This window comes from Pristiophorus japonicus, chromosome 10, assembly GCF_044704955.1.
Source record: "Pristiophorus japonicus isolate sPriJap1 chromosome 10, sPriJap1.hap1, whole genome shotgun sequence".
Lineage (NCBI taxonomy): Eukaryota > Metazoa > Chordata > Chondrichthyes > Pristiophoridae > Pristiophorus > Pristiophorus japonicus.
This window is the reverse complement of record NC_091986.1, coordinates 104,148,638-104,168,691: the sequence shown is the minus strand read 5'-3', so window position 1 is coordinate 104,168,691 and position 20,054 is coordinate 104,148,638. Positions and strand designations below refer to the sequence as shown.

The 20,054-nt window shown below is 45.3% G+C and overlaps 1 protein-coding gene across 2 annotated transcripts in view; it reads left to right on the top strand.

The window, feature by feature from the left end:
- hephl1a (hephaestin-like 1a) overlaps positions 1-20,054 on the top strand; it is a 146,878-nt gene that overhangs the window by 57,748 nt on the left and 69,076 nt on the right. For both annotated transcript variants that reach the window (XM_070891980.1, XM_070891981.1), the window contains exon 6: positions 57-225. In XM_070891980.1, the coding sequence (XP_070748081.1) occupies positions 57-225 (169 nt within the window). The remainder of the gene's footprint in view (positions 1-56; positions 226-20,054) is intronic.

The following is a 20,054-nucleotide window of genomic DNA, read 5'->3' as shown; positions in this document are numbered from 1 at the left end:
TGGCCTTTAAAAATGTAAGATTTGTATACCCTAGTCTTATTTTATTTATTTTCTAGCTGGTATGCAGGCATTGTATGTTGTGCAGGATTGTGGGCACAATTATTCAGAAACTACACTTACTGGTAAAGAGAGAAAGTACTTTATTGCAGCTGAAATGGAGCGGTGGAAATACGGTCCCACAAACAACAACTTATTTAATGGTCAGCCACTAGATGCAGAAGGAAGGTAAGTTTTAAATTAACCAATCTGTGATCTTTAATACTGGTTAAAAATCTGTGTGCACTTTTGATTCTTCTGGATACACCACATCATATATTTAACTAATTTATAAACAAATGTATATCTTTGCTACTAATACAGCTAACCGACAATAGCTTTTGTACAGGATCAGGAGTAGGCCATTTAGCCCCTTGAACCTTGTTGGGGTAAAAGGTGGTGGACTCCCTGATACAAAGGGTTAACAACTGCCCTCGCCCTCCGTATAACGAGCACAGAATCAAACAAATGAAACCTTCGGTTCACTGGTTTATTATTCGAACATGCTCGGGAAACGTTCCAGACGAACACTTCAAAGTACAAGAGTTCTACAAGCACAGATAGACGATTTTTCGATTTATGTGACCTTCCTACAAAACCACCGATTGGCTTACTGCTATCAGTGAAGTTACATTGATTTATTGACTCTTATCAGACTAACTCTGAGTGGTTCTCCCCCATCTGTCCATCTCCCATCACATGTCCCCCTTCTGGAATGTGTTATTAACTTTGTTTTCCAGGGTGGTGCCTCCTTATCCTCTCCCAAGAACTCTAGTCAAAACTACCAGTTCCCCTGCTGTTATAATCTATGTTCCCAAACATTTGTGTCCTTGTTCTGACCTGAATATGTACGCTTCCATCTGTTCTAATGTTAATAACGGATGGTTCATTACCCATCAGGCTTCGCTATTCACTTCTTACTAGCCCAATGTAAGCGAGTGTCTAAGTGTGTATACATAACCAGTCAATATTACAATCCATACTGTAAGACAGAAGAACTCCTGATTCCTCAGAATCTCCTAATACTGATAAACCCTCTTAACCTGGACCATTTTACATGTCAGATCAATTCACTACCTTCAGCATCTCCATTTGTGACCATCAGCATGACGATCTGTCTCCACTCTAGTCACCATTTTTTATCCCCTTACAGTCCCCTCTAATGGCCCTTGGCTATATGCCCAAGATAGGCCATTTCCAAATGACTTCCTCATGGGTGAGCCTCCAGGCTTGTCCTTTCGCTTGGGTAGCACTACCTCCCGAGCTGCAGGACCTACCTGTTGGCTTTTCCATCAAGGTTATACTAAATAAATCCTTTCTGCCAGACTGTCTAATTTCCCTTCATTCAATGTTTTAACTATAGTACGGGCTAGGGCCTGTCTCTTACGTAAGTCATACCTTTTACAGGATTTGTACATCACAGTTGTGATTAGTGTGAATTTACTTATGTTTAATTCTTCAAAACTTTATTCAGAGCTGTGGCAAATTTTACAAACAATCAATGAAATCAACCAAAAAACAATTATTCTATCCTCTTCATTAGCGCTGTGCACCAATAATACTAGCAAGATGAGTTCCCTTGCACTACAACCAGTACATTGAGTCCAGCATAGTTCATGTATAACTCCTTTCTATCCAACATTTCCTCGGTATTCGAATTTCTGCCCCACCTGTTTCTTCTATCTTTCCTCCACCTGGGATCTTCTCTATGTTGTCGAATTCTCTTTCATTGTGTCCAAATCAGTAGAGTTTGTTCCTCATTCAGTTCGAGTATCAATTTTCCTTGCAGCCCGGTGGCCTTTGCATAACCTCCTCAGGTAATGTCCATCATAGTTCCATCGATAGTTTCCTCCTTTAGTTCAGGGGTTATAATTAACCAGTTTATATCTCTCTCGTTAACCGGAGTAAAGCAGACGTCAGTATCCATAATGGTGCATGAGGTGTTCCTTTCTTCATTTCAGTTGCCGTGGTGCTCACACATCAATCTCCATTTCCTCGTGGAACAGCAATAATTTTGTAGTCCTGTGTTAGGAGGTTGACGCTCAAGGTGCACCCGTCCACTTGGTCTTATCCACAGTCATCTTTGATAAAACAACTTGGTTTTTATAACAATCATCTCTGCTGAGACTCTTGGTGCTGTTGTTTTCTTCAGTTACATTTCTGAATTGTCATGGTACCACATTGAGTTTCTCCTACATTGTTTGTTTGGTATAGAGGATCACCCTTTGTTACATCATACTGTGGTATAGATAATACAAAACCTATTATATCCTAATTTCTCTCCAACAGTCCCTGTAAGGTTCGTGTTAGGGCATCAATTCGATCATCTATCGTGTGCAGGTCTATAATGTTTACTGTCGCAACTCCCACCGCGTATCCCGCCGCGTATCCCGCGCCTGCCATTTCTAATATCCCTCTTTTTCCCCGGTCCAGCTTTGTACCTGACCCTCTTACCACATTAAACTTCATGGTTTTTGATTCAGGGCCTTCAAGTGCTCACAGGGTCAGGTTTCTATACAGGCTTATAGTGCTTAACCCGCCGAAGTTGGGGATGGTTAAGTCTGTTAAATTTAGGAATACAGTAATTATTCACTGACATACCCTGAAGTGTATCTTATCCTTGGTCTGCGTTATTCATAAATGTTGAGTGAAATCTGCAGCCCCTTCCCCCAGGGTGCAGTATCTTTGTCCCTCCTGATTATAAAACACACCGTGGTCTTGTTCCCACTAATTATGGTCCCGTATTACTGGCCCATCCCCAATGTTGTTTCGTTTCATTGTTATGTTGTTTTATGCCCGTTATTTAAGTCTACTGTTGCTCCGCCCGTCACCATCAGTGTTTTTGATTCTTTATTAAACTAATGTCGCCCGAGTCCCTGTAATACAGGCCTTGCCGTCCCTCAGCCTGTTGTCCTTGATATGAGGCTGCGTTACCCCACATTGTTCCCACGAGCACCAGAGTCCTGCAAAAAAAACAATATTTCCCGGTCATCACCGGTTAGTTAGTGACCATGCTTTTTTAACTGGGTCCAGTGTTTCCACTTGCCGATACCCCTTATAACTATGCAGGCGCACATCCTCACCATTACCTGATTGGTCCCTTTTGGGTATTTGGACCTTCTGTTCCTTAGTGTTGTTCCCTAAGTCCTTGATTACTTGCTGATCTCTAGCCTGTGCCTTTAAATCATGTAACTGCTTAGAGTTCCATCACAAACCTCCGTATCCTGTCTTTATATGGTCCCACGTCCTTGCTTCCTGAAACAAAGACTTCTGGCAGTCTCGTTGCCTTGGCTAGGGCTGCTTTTAGGGTTCTATTCCTGATCCTTAGTAAAGCGCAGGCCTGTTTCATGACTTCCCTGTGAAGTGTGTACCTTGATCTGAGTCCAGCTGTAGTGGCATTCTCCATCAGGGTATTATTTCTTCTGCTAGGATCCTGGCCACGGTTTCTGATAAATAATTTCTAGTGGCGAAAGCTTCTACTCACTTTGTAAACTGGTCTATTATAACTAGGCAGTATGTCTTCCCCTTGTTGCTGGGTAACGGTCCAGTAAAATCTATTTGTAAGTTTTCCCAGGGTCCTTTCTGTCGGGGTTGATGTCCCATTCTGAACTTTACTTTCTCCCCTGCGTTGTATTTTGCGCATGTCAGGCACCTTCTACAGTGGTCCTCTATATCTCTACCCATTCCCTTCTACCACCAACATCTGTATATCGAGCTTATCATGTTGGTTATACCTGTATGGACATACCCGTGGTATAAATTCCCATCTTTCCTCCATACCCCGTCAGTCCCTTGTTGGGCTCCTTTCCTGTGGAGTGGCTTCTCCCTATACCTTAAGCATGTTTACTTCCTCAGGCCCGATTGTACATGCTCCGATCTGGGTCTCCCCGGCCAGTGTACCTGTCTCTGCCACTTGTTTGGCTGCCTTGTCTGCCCGTGCGTTTCCCTGTTGGTGTTGATAATTTTTTATATGCGCTTTGACTTTTATTATCGCACACTCTTGGGGTAGGAGGGAGGCTCTTTAACAATTCTTTAACAATCTCCTCGTGTTTAATTGTTCCTCCTCCTGAAGTCATGTATCCCTGTCTACTCCAGGCTACCATATAATCATATACTACTACAAAAACATACCGACTGTCTGTATAGATGTTTACTCTTTTTCCCTTAGCCAGCCTCAAAGCCTCAGTGAGAGCCACTAATTCAGCCACTTGAGCTAACCGTTCTTCCCTTCTAACCTGTCCGCTGCTATCTACCACTGCCCATCTCGTCCGTGGTGTCCCGTTGATATAGCACAGGGACCCATCCTCATATAGATCCATGTCTGCCTCCTCAAGCCTGACTACTGCCCTCGTCTTCTCCTGTTGGGCTACACTGATGCTCATCTCCCTGCGTAATGATCCACCCTGCAGGGTTGTTACAGTTGTCTTTTATTGTTACCGACCCATTGGGGGGTAAGAGCATTGCTTCCCACCTAGCCCTTCACGCGTCGGATACAGGTTTTAGCCTTCCTGTGTTAAGCAATTCTACTAAGGTATGCTGGGTACGTGTCCTGACATTACTATGCCACTGGCTTATGCCTGCCCCCATGTAATGATCTTTACTGTAGTGGGTATAGATGTGGAAGGGCCTATTCTGGTCGGGTAATCCCAGGGCTGGAGCACTTGTGAGAGCTTGTATTAACCTTGCAACCTCAATTTCCTGATCAGGGCCCCAGTTTACAGGCTCTTCGGAGGGTTTCCCCCCTTTGACCAGGTTCTGTATAGGTTGGGTCATCTCGGCATAACATTTCTGCAGCACTTGAATAGTCTTAGTACCTGCCTGCCCCCTGTCACTGTTCCTGGCCTGGGCATTGATAGTATTGCTTCCTTTCTGTCCTCAGGCATCTGATCTCTTCCCTTGTGATACTATGTATCCGAGATATGTTACTTCGCTCCTTCCCACCTGCACCTTCCTCAGATTTATTTCTAATCCTGCACTCTGTACAGCTCCTAGCACTGTAGTTAAAGCTAGTACGTGTTGTTGTTCTGCCACCTCACCTCCCTGCGCCTCCGCCCTTATTCCAGCAATCTTTAGACAAGTGTCCAGGTTTACCACAATTGTAACATTTTCCTCTAGAACTTTTGCAACCTTTCCTCTTCTGCGGGTAATCCCTACTGAAGTGGCCTTCCTGATTGCAGTTAAAACATATCAGGGGAGCTGCACGGGGTGTGTTTCCTCTCCCTTCGTATCTGCTGCTACCGTCGCTGCTGCTATTTTTGCTATCTTCTCCCTTTGTTCTAACTTTAACTCTTCTACATGTTCTTCCCATTCCAAAGTTTCATCATAGTCATCCCCTACCTTAAATCTTAACTTAATTATCTTTTGATGGGCTTCTCCTAGTCCGTTTTTAAACATTTTCAAGAGTGCTGCATCATTTTTGTCGGGGTTATTCGCCCCGGAGTGGTCCTTGTATTCAATCACTTTCGTTCCCCGTATTCCCCTATCCTTTCGCCTGCCTTTTGAGTCACATTCAGTATCCTACTCCAATTTGTTCTAATTCTTCCATTTCCCATTTTGTACCTCTTGTGTCGCTTTGTGCCAATTTATCGCACCCGTTTTGGCTTTTACCAGATTGTGACTGTCTACTAAGGTTAGGTTATGGGAGTCTAGCATCTCTTCCACCTTTTGCCAGAATTCTGTATTCCTACTATTTGCTTTAGGGATTGGTAATTCATTCAATTATCATGTGCCAGGGACCAATCTACTCTGCACTCGTCATCGGTCAACTTATCCCGGTCTGATTGACTGTTAGGTTGGGTTTGTGGATTACACTTACCCATCGAAGGGTACAGCAGCTCTATTGCTGATGCTGTAGGTGATGGTGCTTTGGCTGCGCACTGCACTATCCGTCTGATCCCGTCTTTGATCTCTTCCAGCTTATTTATCTTAGCTTCTAACTCTTGAATTTGTTTTGTTTGAGTACTTATTTCTTTTATCTGTCCTCTGTAGCAGGCAAGTATTATTACATAGGCTTGCTCCGTTTTATTCTTCTGACTATCCCACCATTTCCTCTGTCTGTCAGGTGAGTTTTCTGGTTGCCATCCTTGCTTTTTCATTTCTTTTATTAAGAAATTCAAATGAATAATATCCAGTATAAAACAGCTGTCAATGGAAAGGGTTAACTCCTTTGCAGGTTTGTAAGAAGGCCTGACGTCATTACGTGACTTTGCATAATTCTTTTTTTAAACCTTTCCCAATATCAGAATTTTTTTCCCCCAAGTCTTTGTGCCTTCAAAACTTGCTTAGAAATTAGAAATCTGTTAAAACAGCAGAAATCAGTAAAGCTGTCATTATTAGCTTTAAATAAAACATTCTCATCAGGAAAGTCAGTATTTTAGATTAAACTCCAATTGTTTCTAAATTTCCAATTCCAAATACTTGCCAAAGTTTTTTAAAAATGTGTGAATCTTGTATTCATACAGGCCTTTTTTAAAGTGACACTACAGAAAACGGTGCTTTTTAAATGTTCAAATCGATTTAAAACGAGACCACACATTTTTAATAGCTATTTTGTTTACTGAAATCCAATTTAAAATTAAGTAGTGGCAACTGTGACTTCAAGGCCAAAGCTTATTTTTTCTTAGCTCAGTAAATCATAGTCAAAACAATCAGGGAAACTACCACACTTTAATACATTTTCACACAAGCGACACACATTCCAGCATTTTGTTTTTTAAGGTCCCTTGATAAATCTTGTGTTTAATTTCTCTTGGCACAAATGCTAAAACTTCTGTGCCGGTTCCATCTTTCAAAAAAAATTGTCCTCTCAGCAACATATTTTCTAATTCCCAGTTTTTTTCCTTCCTTTGCTGAGTTCGCGGATGGGCTAACACATAGCTTAGATCTTTTCCCCTCGTTATCTCCAAAACCCTCTCCTGCTTGTTTAGACTGTTCGGGATTTTTTCTCGATAAGCACCATCCATTTTAAAAAGGTTCTCAAACCCGAAATTTAAATCTCCTTTACTGCAGTGAAACTTTCTCGTAATTTAAAATCATTATCAACATAGAGTGTCTTTTATCTCTTTTCCAATATTCACACTTTGAAACAAAACCGAAATTTCACTGTGGCCACAATGAGAGCTTAGTTTTCATTGGTTAATTACCCTCCAGACAAACCAATATCTTTTTCACAGCCAACATCACATCCAGTAAGTTACGTCATTTTCCATTTTCTCCTTTCTTCAAATTAGTTTTGTATCTAACAAACATTTTACACAGAGGGCTTGTGTCTCCGTGAATTTGTTAATTTAAACTACATAAGACAATCGCGATTCATTTTCCCAATTTGTTTTCTTTTAGCAGCTTTAGCTTCCAAGGTTGCATCTTTTATCTTTTGATAACAACCCGTCCTTTGTGAATTCAATACAGCTTATTGTATGTTTTTTCCAACAACTTATTCCACAGTCAAGAAAGCTTCCACACGAACGCTTTCACTTAAAGACAGACATTCACACCAACTTTTCATTCAAACCTCTGCTTTTTTCAGCCACTTATCCTTGCATGCCATCTCTCATCTGGGTACGTTTACCCCTCTACCAGATTCCGTGTACTGTTTCCAAGCCCTTGGTCCAGACGGACGTTAGAGGGGTCCAACAATACTGCTGGCCTCCCTAATCTGGTTCCCTGCAACTCAAGTGTCGGTTTTATTTTTCGTCTTTCCTGCCAGCATTTATACCCGGGACCCTTTTGGTCCATATCTCAGAGATTCCCCCTTGGTCTTCATTTTCTCCTACTGGCCAGTGTTTCCTAAACATCCTGGGGTCCCACCCCACTTTTAGGTTGTATTCCTTCTTGTTCAGGCAATACACCTATCCCTTGGTCATTTTTCTCGACCCCTTTCGGTTGTATTCCTTCTTGTTCAGGCAATGCACCTATCCCCTACCTTGGTTTTCATCCTTCCGTGGTTCACTATAATTTTGTTCTACAGATTACCCCCTTCTAGTTCTTTATACAGATTACCTCCTTCCCCGTCAATGCTATAGCTGCAGGTGGTACAAAAAACATACTGCCATTGCTAGCTGCCACATCATCCAGATCAGAGGGTCTGCACCCTGCTCACAGGGCCAATTGTTGGGGTAAAAGGAAGACTTCTCTTCCTCGAGGTGGACTCCCTGATATAAGGGGTCGACACCTGCCCTCACCCTCCATATAACGAGCACAGAATCAAACAAACAGAATCTTCGGTTCACCGGTTTATTATTCGAACATGCTCGGGAAACATTCCAGACGAACACTTCAAAGTACAAGAGTTCTACAAGCACAGATATACGATTTTTTGATTTGTGCAACCCTGCTACAAAACCACCGATTGGCCTACTGCTATCAGTGAAGTTACATTGATTTGTTGACTCTTATCAGACTAACTCTGAGTGGTTCTCCCCCATCTGTCCATCTCCCATCACATGTCCCCCTTCTGGAATGTGTTATTAATTTTATTTTCCAGGGTGGTGCCACCTTATCCTCTCCCAAGAACTCTAGTCAAAACTACCAGTTCCCCTGCTGTTATAATCTATGTTCCCAAACATTTGTGTCCTTGTTCTGACCTGAATATGTACGCTTCCATCTGTTCTAATGTTAATAACGGATGGTTCATTACCCATCAGGCTTCACTATTCCCTTCTTACTAGCCCAATGTAAGCAAGTGTATAAGTGTGTACATAACCAGTCAATATTATAATCCATACTGTAAGACAGAAGAACTCCTGATTCCTCAGAATCTCCTAATACTGATAAACCCTCTTAATTTCAACCATTTTACATGTCAGATCAATTCACTACCTTCAGTATCTCCATTTGTGACCATCAGCATGACCATCAGTCTGCTTCACTCTAGTGACTCTTTTTTATCCCCTTACAAGCCTATTTTGCTATTCAGTTAGATCATGGCTATGATCTAACTCCATATAATCGCCTTTACCCCATATCCTTTAATATCGTTGATTAACAAAAAGCTATCAATGTCCGATTTAAAATTAACAATTGATCTAACATCAATTGCCATTTATGGAAGAGAGTTCCAAGCTTCTGCTAGTGTGTAGTAGATTCCCCAACCAGCAGAAATAGTTTCTCTCTATCTACCCTATCTGTTCCCCTTAATATCTTGAAAACTTTAATCAAATCACCCCTTAAGTCCCCTTAAAGCCACATATGGACCAAACTCCCAAGGCCCCACCCTACTCCCTACTCCTGGCCAAGAACGGGGAAACACTTAATCAAGGACACCGAGGCAGTCAGGGCCCGCTGGAAGGAGCACGTCGAAGATCTCCCCAATCGAGACTCTGCCTTTGACTCGAGTGTTCTCGACTCCATTCTGCAGCATGCTACTCGCCACCACCTCAGTAAAACCCCAAAACTGCAGAAGGTAGAAAAAGCCATAAGACAGCTAAAAAAACAACAAGGCTACAAGAGCGGATGGAATCCCTGCTGAGGCACTGAAGTATGGCGGAGAGGCACTGCTGGCACGAATATATGACCTCATCTCTCTCATCTGGAGGGAGGAGAGCATGCTGGGAGATCTCAGAGATGCAGTGATCGTGACCATCTTTAAAAAAGGAGACAAGTCCGACTGCGACAACTACAGAGGAATCTCTCTGCTCTCAGCCACTGGGAAAGTCGTCGCTAGAGTCCTCCTCAATGGCCTTCCTCCCCATGGCCGAGGAGCTCCTCCCGGAGTCGCAGTGCGGATTTCGTCCCCTCCGGGGCACAACGGACATGATTTTTGCAGCACGACAGCTGCAGGAAAAATGCAGGGAGCAGCGCCAGCCCTTATACATGGCCTTCTTCGACCTTACAAAGGCCTTTGACACTGTCAACCCCGAGGGTCTATGGAGTGTCCTCCTCCGTTTCAGATGCCCCCAAAAGTACGTCATCATTCTCCACCTGCTCCACGACGACATGCAGGCTGTGATCCTTACCAATGGATCCATCACAGACCCAATCCACGTCCGGATCAGGGTCAAACAGGGCTGCGTCATCACCCCAACCCTCTTCTCAATCTTCCTCGCTGCCATGCTCCACCTCATAGTTGACATGCTCCCCGCTGGAGTGGAACTAAACCACAGAACCAGTGGGAAGCTGTTCAACCTTCACCGTCTCCAGGCCATGTCCAAAACCACTCCAACCTCTATCGTTGAGCTACAGTACACGGATGACTCCTGCGTCTGTGCAGACAGAGGCTGAACTCCAGGACATAGTCGACGTATTTACCGAAGTGTATGCAAGCATGGGCCTTACGCTAAACATCAGTAAGACAAAGGTCCTCCACCAGCCTGTCCTCGCCGCACAACACTGCCTCCCAGACATCAAGATCCACGGCGCGGCCCTGGACAACGTGGACCACTTCCCTTATCTCGGGAGCTTCCTATCAACAAGAGCAGACATTGACGACGAGATCCAACACCGCCTCCAGTGTGCCAGTACAGCCTTCAGCCGCCTGAGGAAAAGAGTGTTTGAAGACCAGGCCCTCAAAACTGCCACCAAGCTCATGGTCTACAGGGCTGTAGTAATACACGCCCTCCTGTATGGCTCAGAAACGTGGACCATATACAGTAGGATCTTGCGGAGACATCGCTGGAGAAATACCACCAGTGATGTCGCCGCAAGATCCTACAAACCTCCTGGGAGGACAAACGCACAAACATTAGTGTCCTTGTCCAGGCCAACATCCCCAGCATTGAAGCACTGACCACACTTGATCAGCTCCGCTGGGCAGGCCACATAATTCGCATGTCAGACACGAGACTCCCAAAGCAAGCGCTCTACTCTGAACTCGTCCACGGCAAACGAGCCAAAGGCGGGCAGAGGAAACGTTACAAGGACACCCTCAAAGCCTCCCTGATAAAGTGCGACATCCCCACTGACACCTGGGAGTCCCTGGCCAAACATCGCCCTAAGTGGAGGAAGTGCATCGGGGAGGGCGCTGAGCTCCTCGAGTATCGTTGCCGAGAGCATGCAGAAATCAAGCGCAGGCAGCGGAAGGAGCGTGCGGCAAACCAGGCTCCTTGCCCATCCTTCCCCTCAACCACAGTCTGTCCCACCTGTGACAGAGACTGTGGTTCTCGTATTGGACTGTACAGCCACGTAAGAACTCATGCTAAGAGTGGAAGCAAGCCTTCCTCGATCCCGAGGGACTGCCCATGATGATGATAACCTTCTAAATTATAGTGAATACAACTCTAGTTTGTTCTCGTAATTTAACACTCGGGACCAGACTTTCGGTTTCATTGTCGCCGATTTTCTCAGCGTTGCAGCTGGTTTTCCACCCGGCGAGAGTTTCCAGGCAAGTTTTTGCCTTGGTATCGCCCACATCTGATGTCGCCCGCTGGGACCAAACCGTCCACGTGCAACACCAAGAACAACTGCCAGGATGTAAGTTTGGCCTCAACCGCCGACGTCCAGATCGGTGGGAGACCCGCCCTGTAAAAGCTGCTTTTAGAGGGCGGTAAGGTGGAACCCTGCAAAGAAAGGTAAGTTAAAGTTCTTTAATTATTTTTTTAAAATTTTAAAATGGCGATTAGGGTTAAAACTGTCTTGGGAATGCTTTGTACATTTTTATTTTTTTTAAGGAAAATTAAAAAAATCTTTTACCCCATTCCTAGGCCCAACCGCAGCCTCGGACTAAGTTTTACTACTTACCATCCATTCCGGTAACGACCGCCTATGTTGCTAACTTTCCACTTACCCACTGAGAAAACCGCCGACAATGAGTGTGCAACACCCATTTTCTCGCCGGGCGATTAGTTTTACTTACTTTAAACATTAAAATGGAAATTCTCGCCAGCTTTTTACGCCAAACGTTAGCGGCTCTTCTCAGCGGGCAATCGAGCATTGAGGGCCTTTAGGGAAAGTCTAGCCCTTGGAGTCCAGGTATCATTCTGGTAAAACGACGTTGCACTCCCTCCAAAGCTAATATATCCTTCCTAAGGTGTGGAGCCCAGAACTGCTCACAGTGCTCAAGGTGTGGTCTAACCACAGCTTTGTATAGCTGTAGCATAACTTCTACCCCTTGTATTCTAGTCCTCTAGCTATAAAGGCCAGCATTCCATTCGTCTTTTTGATTATTTTCTGTACTTGTCCATCACATTTTAATGATCTATGTATAGCCCCAAGTCTCTTTGGACTGCCATTGTTTCTAGCTTTTTATCATTTAGAAAATACTCTGTTCTATCCTTTTTAGGTTCAAATTGGATGACCTACATTTGCCAACATTGAAATTCATTTGTCACAGCTTTTACCATTCAGCTATCTGTCAATATCTCTGTAATTTTATGCTTACATCTACACTGCCTACAATGTTGCCTATCTTTGTGTCATCGGCAAACTTGGATATGTGGCTGTCTACCCCATCATCTAAGTTTTTAATAAATATGGGGAACAGTTGAGGCCTCAACACAGATCCTTGCGGGATACTACTAGTCACATGCTGCCAATTAGAGTACCTGCTCATTATTCCTACTCTCCTGCTGCTCAGCCAATTTCTTAACCAGGTCAATAATTGCCCTCAATTCCATTAAACTCAACTTTAATGAACAGTCTCGTATGTGGGACTTTATCAAATGCCTTCTGGAAGTCCATATAAATAACATCCGTAGACATTCTCCTGTCCACTACTTTAGTTATGTCTTCAAAAAAATTCAATCAGGTTCGTCAGGCTTTTACAATTCCATGCTGGCTCTCTCTGATCAGCTGAAAATTTTCAAGGTCTTCAGTCACTCCATCCTTAATTATAGGCTCGAGTAATTTCCTGACCACAGATGCAGGCTAACTGGTCTATAATTCCCTGGTTTCCCTCTCGCACCTTTCTTAAATAGTGGAATGACATGCACAATTTTCCAATCTAAAGGAATAGTGCCTGAATGGAAAGAGCTTTGGAAGATTATAGTTAGGACATCTGTAATGTAAAGGAATGGCCGGAGCACGCAGTTGACCCTCATGTTAAATTTGTGCGTAAAAGTTGAAACAGAAGAATTCTTTTACTTATTTTTTTCTGGTATTGTCAAGCTAGGGTAAATAGTAAGCTCAAAGAACCATGAGCAAAGGTAAAAATGTTATTTTGTTAAAAAATTATTTTAAAAGATATTTTACCTTCTATTTAAAAATGAATTTGTTTAACAAAGAGTGTTGTCACTGGACGCCACCCATTTAATCTCCCAATAAAAGGTTCTGAAAATGTTCTTTCTTTTCCCCTTCAAATTAATCAAACCCTGAAATATCTGTATAATGTTGCACACTAAACTATTTATCCTTGTTGGTTTGCCTTCCTTAATATTGATATTTCTATTATCCCATCAGCGCTGGACTTTTTCTGTTCCGTAGGTCAGGGGTTCTCAACCTTTTTGCTTCCAAGGCCCCCATCCCGTGTTATCAACATTTCTTAGGACCCCTGTAACACAACACAAGTATTTTTTTTCTACATAAATATTAGTTATTAGTTAGTCATAGCTCTATTACATCTTGCGTAAATAAGAATTTATTACGCCCTAAATTTACATAAGGTCCATGTAGGTCCGTGATGGACAACACGGTGGCGGGTCCCGACCCCACTGCTGGCTCCATCCCGGTCCCACTCTGATGGAATAGATAGCAGGTGAAGTAGAGATGACAGAAACAATCTGTCAATGGTGAGAGAGATAATGAGATCAGACTGGATGGAGACTTGTGTAAATTTATTTTGATATTTGTGTTGTCAGTGTTCTACAGCATTGAGGTGCTGCAAACACTGAGAATGACTGCACAAAGATACAGAGCTGCACCCAGGCTCTCCCATGACTCCCTCCATATGCGTATGGAGGGAATCACAACACGCAGGGAGGTCCTTTTCCCTTCCCATGGGTGGAAGAGACCTCCGCAGGAGAGCAACACAGCCTGGTTACACCTTGCACAAGCAGGGATGAGGTCAGGAGGACCTGGGTGCAGTGTCACAAACATTTCAGTTATCTTAGTAGATCACAAAACATTAGTACAAAGCCACGCTCAAACTCATCTTACTGTGCTTCTCATCACATCCCCATTACTCTGCATTCCCTACCCTACTTCTGCACATCCTTACACTAACTTACCTTGCACCTCCACCCATTCCGCTCTATCTATATTATCACATCCCCATCTCACTAGCCACCACTCACCCTCATGCTAGTCCAATCAGACCAGCTAACAACACACAAGGATAGGCACTTGGGTGTTTTATGCAATGTTCGTGAAAAGTTTCTGTTAATGTGGTGTCAAACATTGAAACCTTTATTTTCAACACTATGCATTCTTGTCAGATTTGTGTGCACCTTTGGAAGTAGTTTAGTGAGTTGCAGTGAATGGTGAGACATAATGGTACCTCCCGCACTGGTGATGAGTGTGAAAGGAATGGCTTGGGCATTGTAGGGATGCTTTATGGTGTTATTGTGGGGTGGCGCCAACCTGGTGCATCATGTCGCAGCCAGGATGTACAGCATCAAGTGAAGTAAATATGGTGAGAGTATAAGGCACTCATGCTGATGGAATAGATGGCAGGTGATAAGCGATCTGTCAATGGTGAGAGAGATAATGAGGTCAGACTGGATGGAGACTTGTGTAAAGACGCAACCTGCAGACTCTGTGCTGGAAATGCAGTGAGGAACAGCTTGTGGCTGAGGGAAGATATCTCTGCAAGGTGGGAGCTTTTACTTTACATTTGAAGCTGTCAACTCAGCAACTGATTCAATGGTCACTAAACTCCCACCTCAGCTTGACCAGCGTGGACCTCTTGGGCGAGCTGTCAAATGCAAATGGTAAGCTGAAAATCATTCTTAATTGGCTCTAAACAAATCACTAATTACCTGAATTGGGTCGCCTGCTGCTGTCTGTCGGGTTTGCTCAGCACTGACAGACTCGACATTCCCAACCTGCTGTCAAAAATATTAAATTTCCCACCCGAAGAGCCACCAATCCCGCCCACTGACCCCCTGAAAAATTCCAGCCTCTGTTTCTCTCTCCACAGATGCTGCCTGACCTAAGTATTTCCAGCATTTTCTATATTTATCCTAAATTTACATTATGTGCCCATTTGTTGCTAACGGTCTGCTCCACCCCATCAACCATTTGCTTAGCAGGAAATGAACCAGGAGTAACAAGCGCAGTGCTTACTACAGGCTCGTTTTATGCACACTTGGTCAACTGGACTAAATTTCCAGGTCCACGGCCTTCATTTTGGAAGCTGAACTTCTCTCTTATTTCGATACCAAACCCAAACACGGCAGTTAAAGCCAGAGACTTGAATTAACAGCACTAGTAATGGCGGTGGCGAATGGCATATGAGAAATGAAGAAATAACCAGGGCCCTGAGCCACTTTACCCACTCGACCTCAATGCCATAAATTCCCCAACCCTTTCATAAATAGTAGACAGTATCTCAAAGGACACGAATGCCCAGACTAGGTCTATCCGTCCATTAGAGAAGCACGTGGCCATAAATATAAAGCTCCGAGTCTGAGGTACAATGAAAATCATGATAATGCCTTCAGCTATTTTATTAACTCAGACTGAAGACATTGAACATAATAAGAACATAAGAATTAGGAACAGGAGTAGGCCATCTAGCCCCTCGAGCCTGCTCCGCCATTCAATAAGATCATGGCTGATCTGGTCGTGGACTTAGCTCCACCTACCCGCCCTCTCCCCGTAACCCTTAATTCCCTTATTGCTTAAAAATCTATCTATCTGTGACTTGAATACATTCAATGAGCCAGCCTCAACTGAAGGAGAGAGTAACACCAGATCACAATTATTATGGTCTTGCCACAGGCGCAGAGACTGGAAAGTCTCTTTCTTTCCGCCCTACTTCGCCGCGCCCCCCCGCCCCCCCCCGACCTCACAAGGCCACGTGGTGCACAAACACTCTTTCCATTGATGGCGCTCCCCGTCTCAAACACCAATTCAATCAGGGCAGCCCCGCATGAGGGGAAAGAACAGGGTTGAAAGGAAGGCTGGCGCTACCTCGACCCACACAACGCTAGACTAACTCGTGGGTTTCCCCACCTCCAAATCCAGTTTTAGTCCCCCAGGAGAGAAGTTATGACTTCCATTATTTTATTTAATAGTTAAAAGCGGCGAGTGGAAGCAAATAGGGCTGGATCAAAAGAAAACGAGGTAAGTACTGCTGTAAAAATCAGGGACACACAAAGGGACTTGTCTAAGTTTCAAGTGGTGTCTGTAAAGTCCTGACCCTGCAGTACAAACTCAGACGAGGCACATGCTGAAGTCAAGGTCACTCAGGACCTGCACCTTTATTACACAGCTCTCGAATGCCACACTTGCCTGAGACCTGTCCTTATATACCTGTGTGAGACAGGTATCCAGTGTCTCCTGCAAGTGCACCCCTGGTGGTAAGGTAAGCTTGTGGTTACAGGTCATCTCTAGTTACAGTCATGTATAGCATGGTAAGATACAGTAGTGTGAGATACATGACATCACCCTCCCCCAAGGTCTTATTGTCTTTATAGGTTCAGTCTCTCAGGTAGTCTACGCTCTCACGTGGAGCATCTTAGTTGTGGTTCAGTTGTTTGCCTTGGTGCCTGTTTTTCTTTTGGCGTGATTGCTGGTATCTCGCCTGGGCTGTCTGTTTCGTTCAGTATGATTGTTGGTGTCTTGCCTGGGCTGTCTGTTGGGATTGCCCTTTCCTCAGATTGTTCCGTCTGTCTGTCCACTAGATATGGTGTGAGTTCCACATTGTAGTCTGCTTCTGGTTCAGCAGTGTTGTTGGTAAATCTACTTTTTACTTGGTCTACATGCCTCCGGCAGGTTTGGCCATTGTCCATTTGTACAACCAGTAGCCTGTTTCCTTCCTTGCCTGTTACTGTCCCTGCAAGCCATTTGGGACCCCTGCCATAGTTTAGCACAAACACTTTGTCCCCTATCTCATTCCACCTCCCCCTCGAATTTCGGTCATGGTATTCAGTTAGCTTACGGCGCTTTGCCTCAACGATTTCATGCATGTCTGGGAGGATTAATGAGAGCCTTGTCTTTAAGGTCCGTTTCATCAATAGTTGCGCGGGGGCAACTCCGGTCAATGAATGCGGACGAGATCTGTATGCCAGCAGCACTCGCGACAGGCGGCCCTGCAGCGTGGGACCTTGGATTTTGAGCATGCCTTGTTTAATGATCTGCACTGCTCACTCCGCCTGGCTGTTGGAGGCTGGCTTGAACGGTGCTGTCCTAACGTGATTTATGCCGTGGTCACTCATAAAATCTTGGAATTCTGCGCTGGTGAAGCACGAACCATTATCACTGACCAATATGTCAGGAATGCCGTGCGTTGCGAACATGGTTCCAAGGCTCTCCACAGTGGTGGAAGTGGTGCTCGAGTTTAAAATGGTGCATTCGATTCACTTTGAAAATGCATCTACAACTACGAGGAATATTTTGCCCACGAATGGGCCAGCGTAGTCTACATGCACCCGCGACTACGGTTTGGTGGGCCAGGGGCTCAGGGGGGCCTTCCTGGGGGCATTACTGAGTTGGGCACAAATGGTGCACCGTCGGACGCAGAGCTCCAAGTCCGCGTCAATGCCAGGCCACCAGACGTGGGATCTGGCTATGGCCTTCATGAGAACGATCCCCGGGTGCTCACGGTGGAGCTCCCGGACAAATGCCTCTCTGCCTCGCAGAGGCATAACTACTCGGCTACGCCACATCAGGCATTCTGCTTGAAGTGACAGCTCATGCATGCGCCTATGGAAAGGTTTGATCTCCTCGGGGCAGGCAGGCGAGCCTCTGCCCAGTCACCAGTTAAGACACATCTTTTTACTAGGGATAACGTGGGGTTGCTGGTCGTCCAGGCTCTGATTTGGCGAGCCGTCATGGGCGAACCTGTGGACTCAAAGGCATTGATTGCCATGACAATCTCACAGTCCTGTTCGTCAGACCCTTCCGTGGTCGCCAGGGGTAGCCTGCTAAGCGCGTCGGCACAGTTGTCTGTGCCTGGTCTGTGCCTTATGGTGTAACCGTAAGAGGCCAGCATGAGTACCCACCATTGAATGCGTGCCGAGGCGTTGGCATTTATTGCCTTGCTCTTGGACAGTAGGGACGTGAGGGGCTTGTGGTCGGTTTCTAACGCGAACTTGGCCCCGAAAAGGTGCATCTTTTTGACACCGTACACGCACGTGATTGCCTCCTTCTCCACCATCCCGTACCCACGCTCCGTCCATGAAAGTGACCTGGAGGCATAAGCTATGGGTTGTAATTTACCCGCACCATTGACATGTTGTAAAACGCACCCGACCCTGTACGCTGCGCATCACATGTAAGAACTAGCTTTTTACCTGGATCAAAGAAAGCCAAAACACTGTTGGAACATAGAAGGTTGCGTGCCTTATTGAAGGCGCGTTCCTGGGCGTCCCCCCAAAACCAATCGCACCCCTTTCTGAGTAGCACGTGGAGAGCTTCCAGCAGCGTGCTTAAGTTCTGCATAAAGTTCCCAAAGTAATTGAGCAGCCTGAGAAAGGCGCTCAGTTCTGAGACGTTCCGGGGCCTGGGTGCCAGGCGAATTGCTTCGGTTTTGGACTCTGTTGGGCGGATTCCATCAGCGGCAATCCTTCTGCCCAAAAATTCAACCTCGGGCGCGAGAAATAGGCACTTGGATTTCTTAACTCTTAGGCCTACCCGATCCAACCGCTTTAGTACTTCCTCCAAATTGCGGAGATGGGAGTCGGTGTCCCTGCCCGTGATAAGTATGTCGTCTTGAAATACAACTGTCCCCAGGATGGACTTGAGCAGACTCTCCATGTTGCGCTGGAATATAGCAGCTGCCGACCTGATGCCGAATGGGCATCGATTGTACATGAAAAGGCCTCGATGAGTGTTGATGGTGGTGAGTAGCTTGGATTCCTCAGTCAATTCTTTCATCATATTCGCAGATGTGAGATCTAGTTTTGAGAAAAGTTTTCCTCCAGCCAATGTGGCAAATAAGTCCTCTGCTCTGGGCAGCGGGTATTGGTCCTATAGGGAGACTCTGTTTATGGTAGATTTGTAGTCCCCACAGATTCGTACGGATCCATCAGGCTTCATGACTGGGACGATGGGACTTGCCCAGTCGCTAAATTCCACGGGTGAGATAATGCCTTCCCGCAAAAGTCTGTCCAGTTCATATTCAGTCTTTTCCCTCATCACATAGGGCACAGCTCGAGCCTTGTGATGGACCGGTCTAGCATCCTGTGTGATGTAGATTTTGACTTTGGCCCCTTTGAAGGTGCCCACACCTGGCTGAAAGAGATGTTCAAATCGACTTAGAACTGTTGAGCAGGAGGTCCGTTCCTCTGACGACATGGCATGATCATCATCCCATTTCCAGTTTAGTTTTGCCAGCCAGCTTCTCCCCAGCAGTGCTGGGAGATCTCCAGGGACAATCCACAGAGGAAGTCGGTTCACTGTCCCTTTGTGTGTGACTGAGAGAATGGCGCTGCCAAGGACTGGGATGATTTCTTTGGTATAGGTCCTTAGTTTGGTGTCGACCCTTGTGAGTTTTGGTCTGTATCTTTCGTGCGGCCACAAATTGTTGAGCGCTCATGAGAGATTGACTCGCTCCCGTATCCAGCTCCATGTTGACGGGTATCCCGTTGAGTAGGACCCTTATCATTATTGGAGGCATCTTGTTGTAAGAGCAGTGGCCATTGATCGTGTTGACCCACTGTACCTCGGTGTCCCGAGTACTGTCCCCACCATCTTCTGGTCCGCTTTCCGACCCTTCCGATTCGTATACCAGCCGAGCTGCCGTTTTTCTGCACATGCGGGCCAGATGCCCTGTATAGTCACAGTTTCTACAAACAGCATGCTGAAATCGACACCCCCTTGATGAGTGCCTTCCCCCACCTCTCCAGCACAGTCCACTTCCATTGTTTCCAAAGGATGAACTGCGTCTGACTGATCTCTCTTGAGCTTCTCTCAGTTTGTAGTTGATTGCTCGCATTGTGGGTTGATGAGGTGTGAACGGCCGTTCATGTGGCCCTTGATGGCTT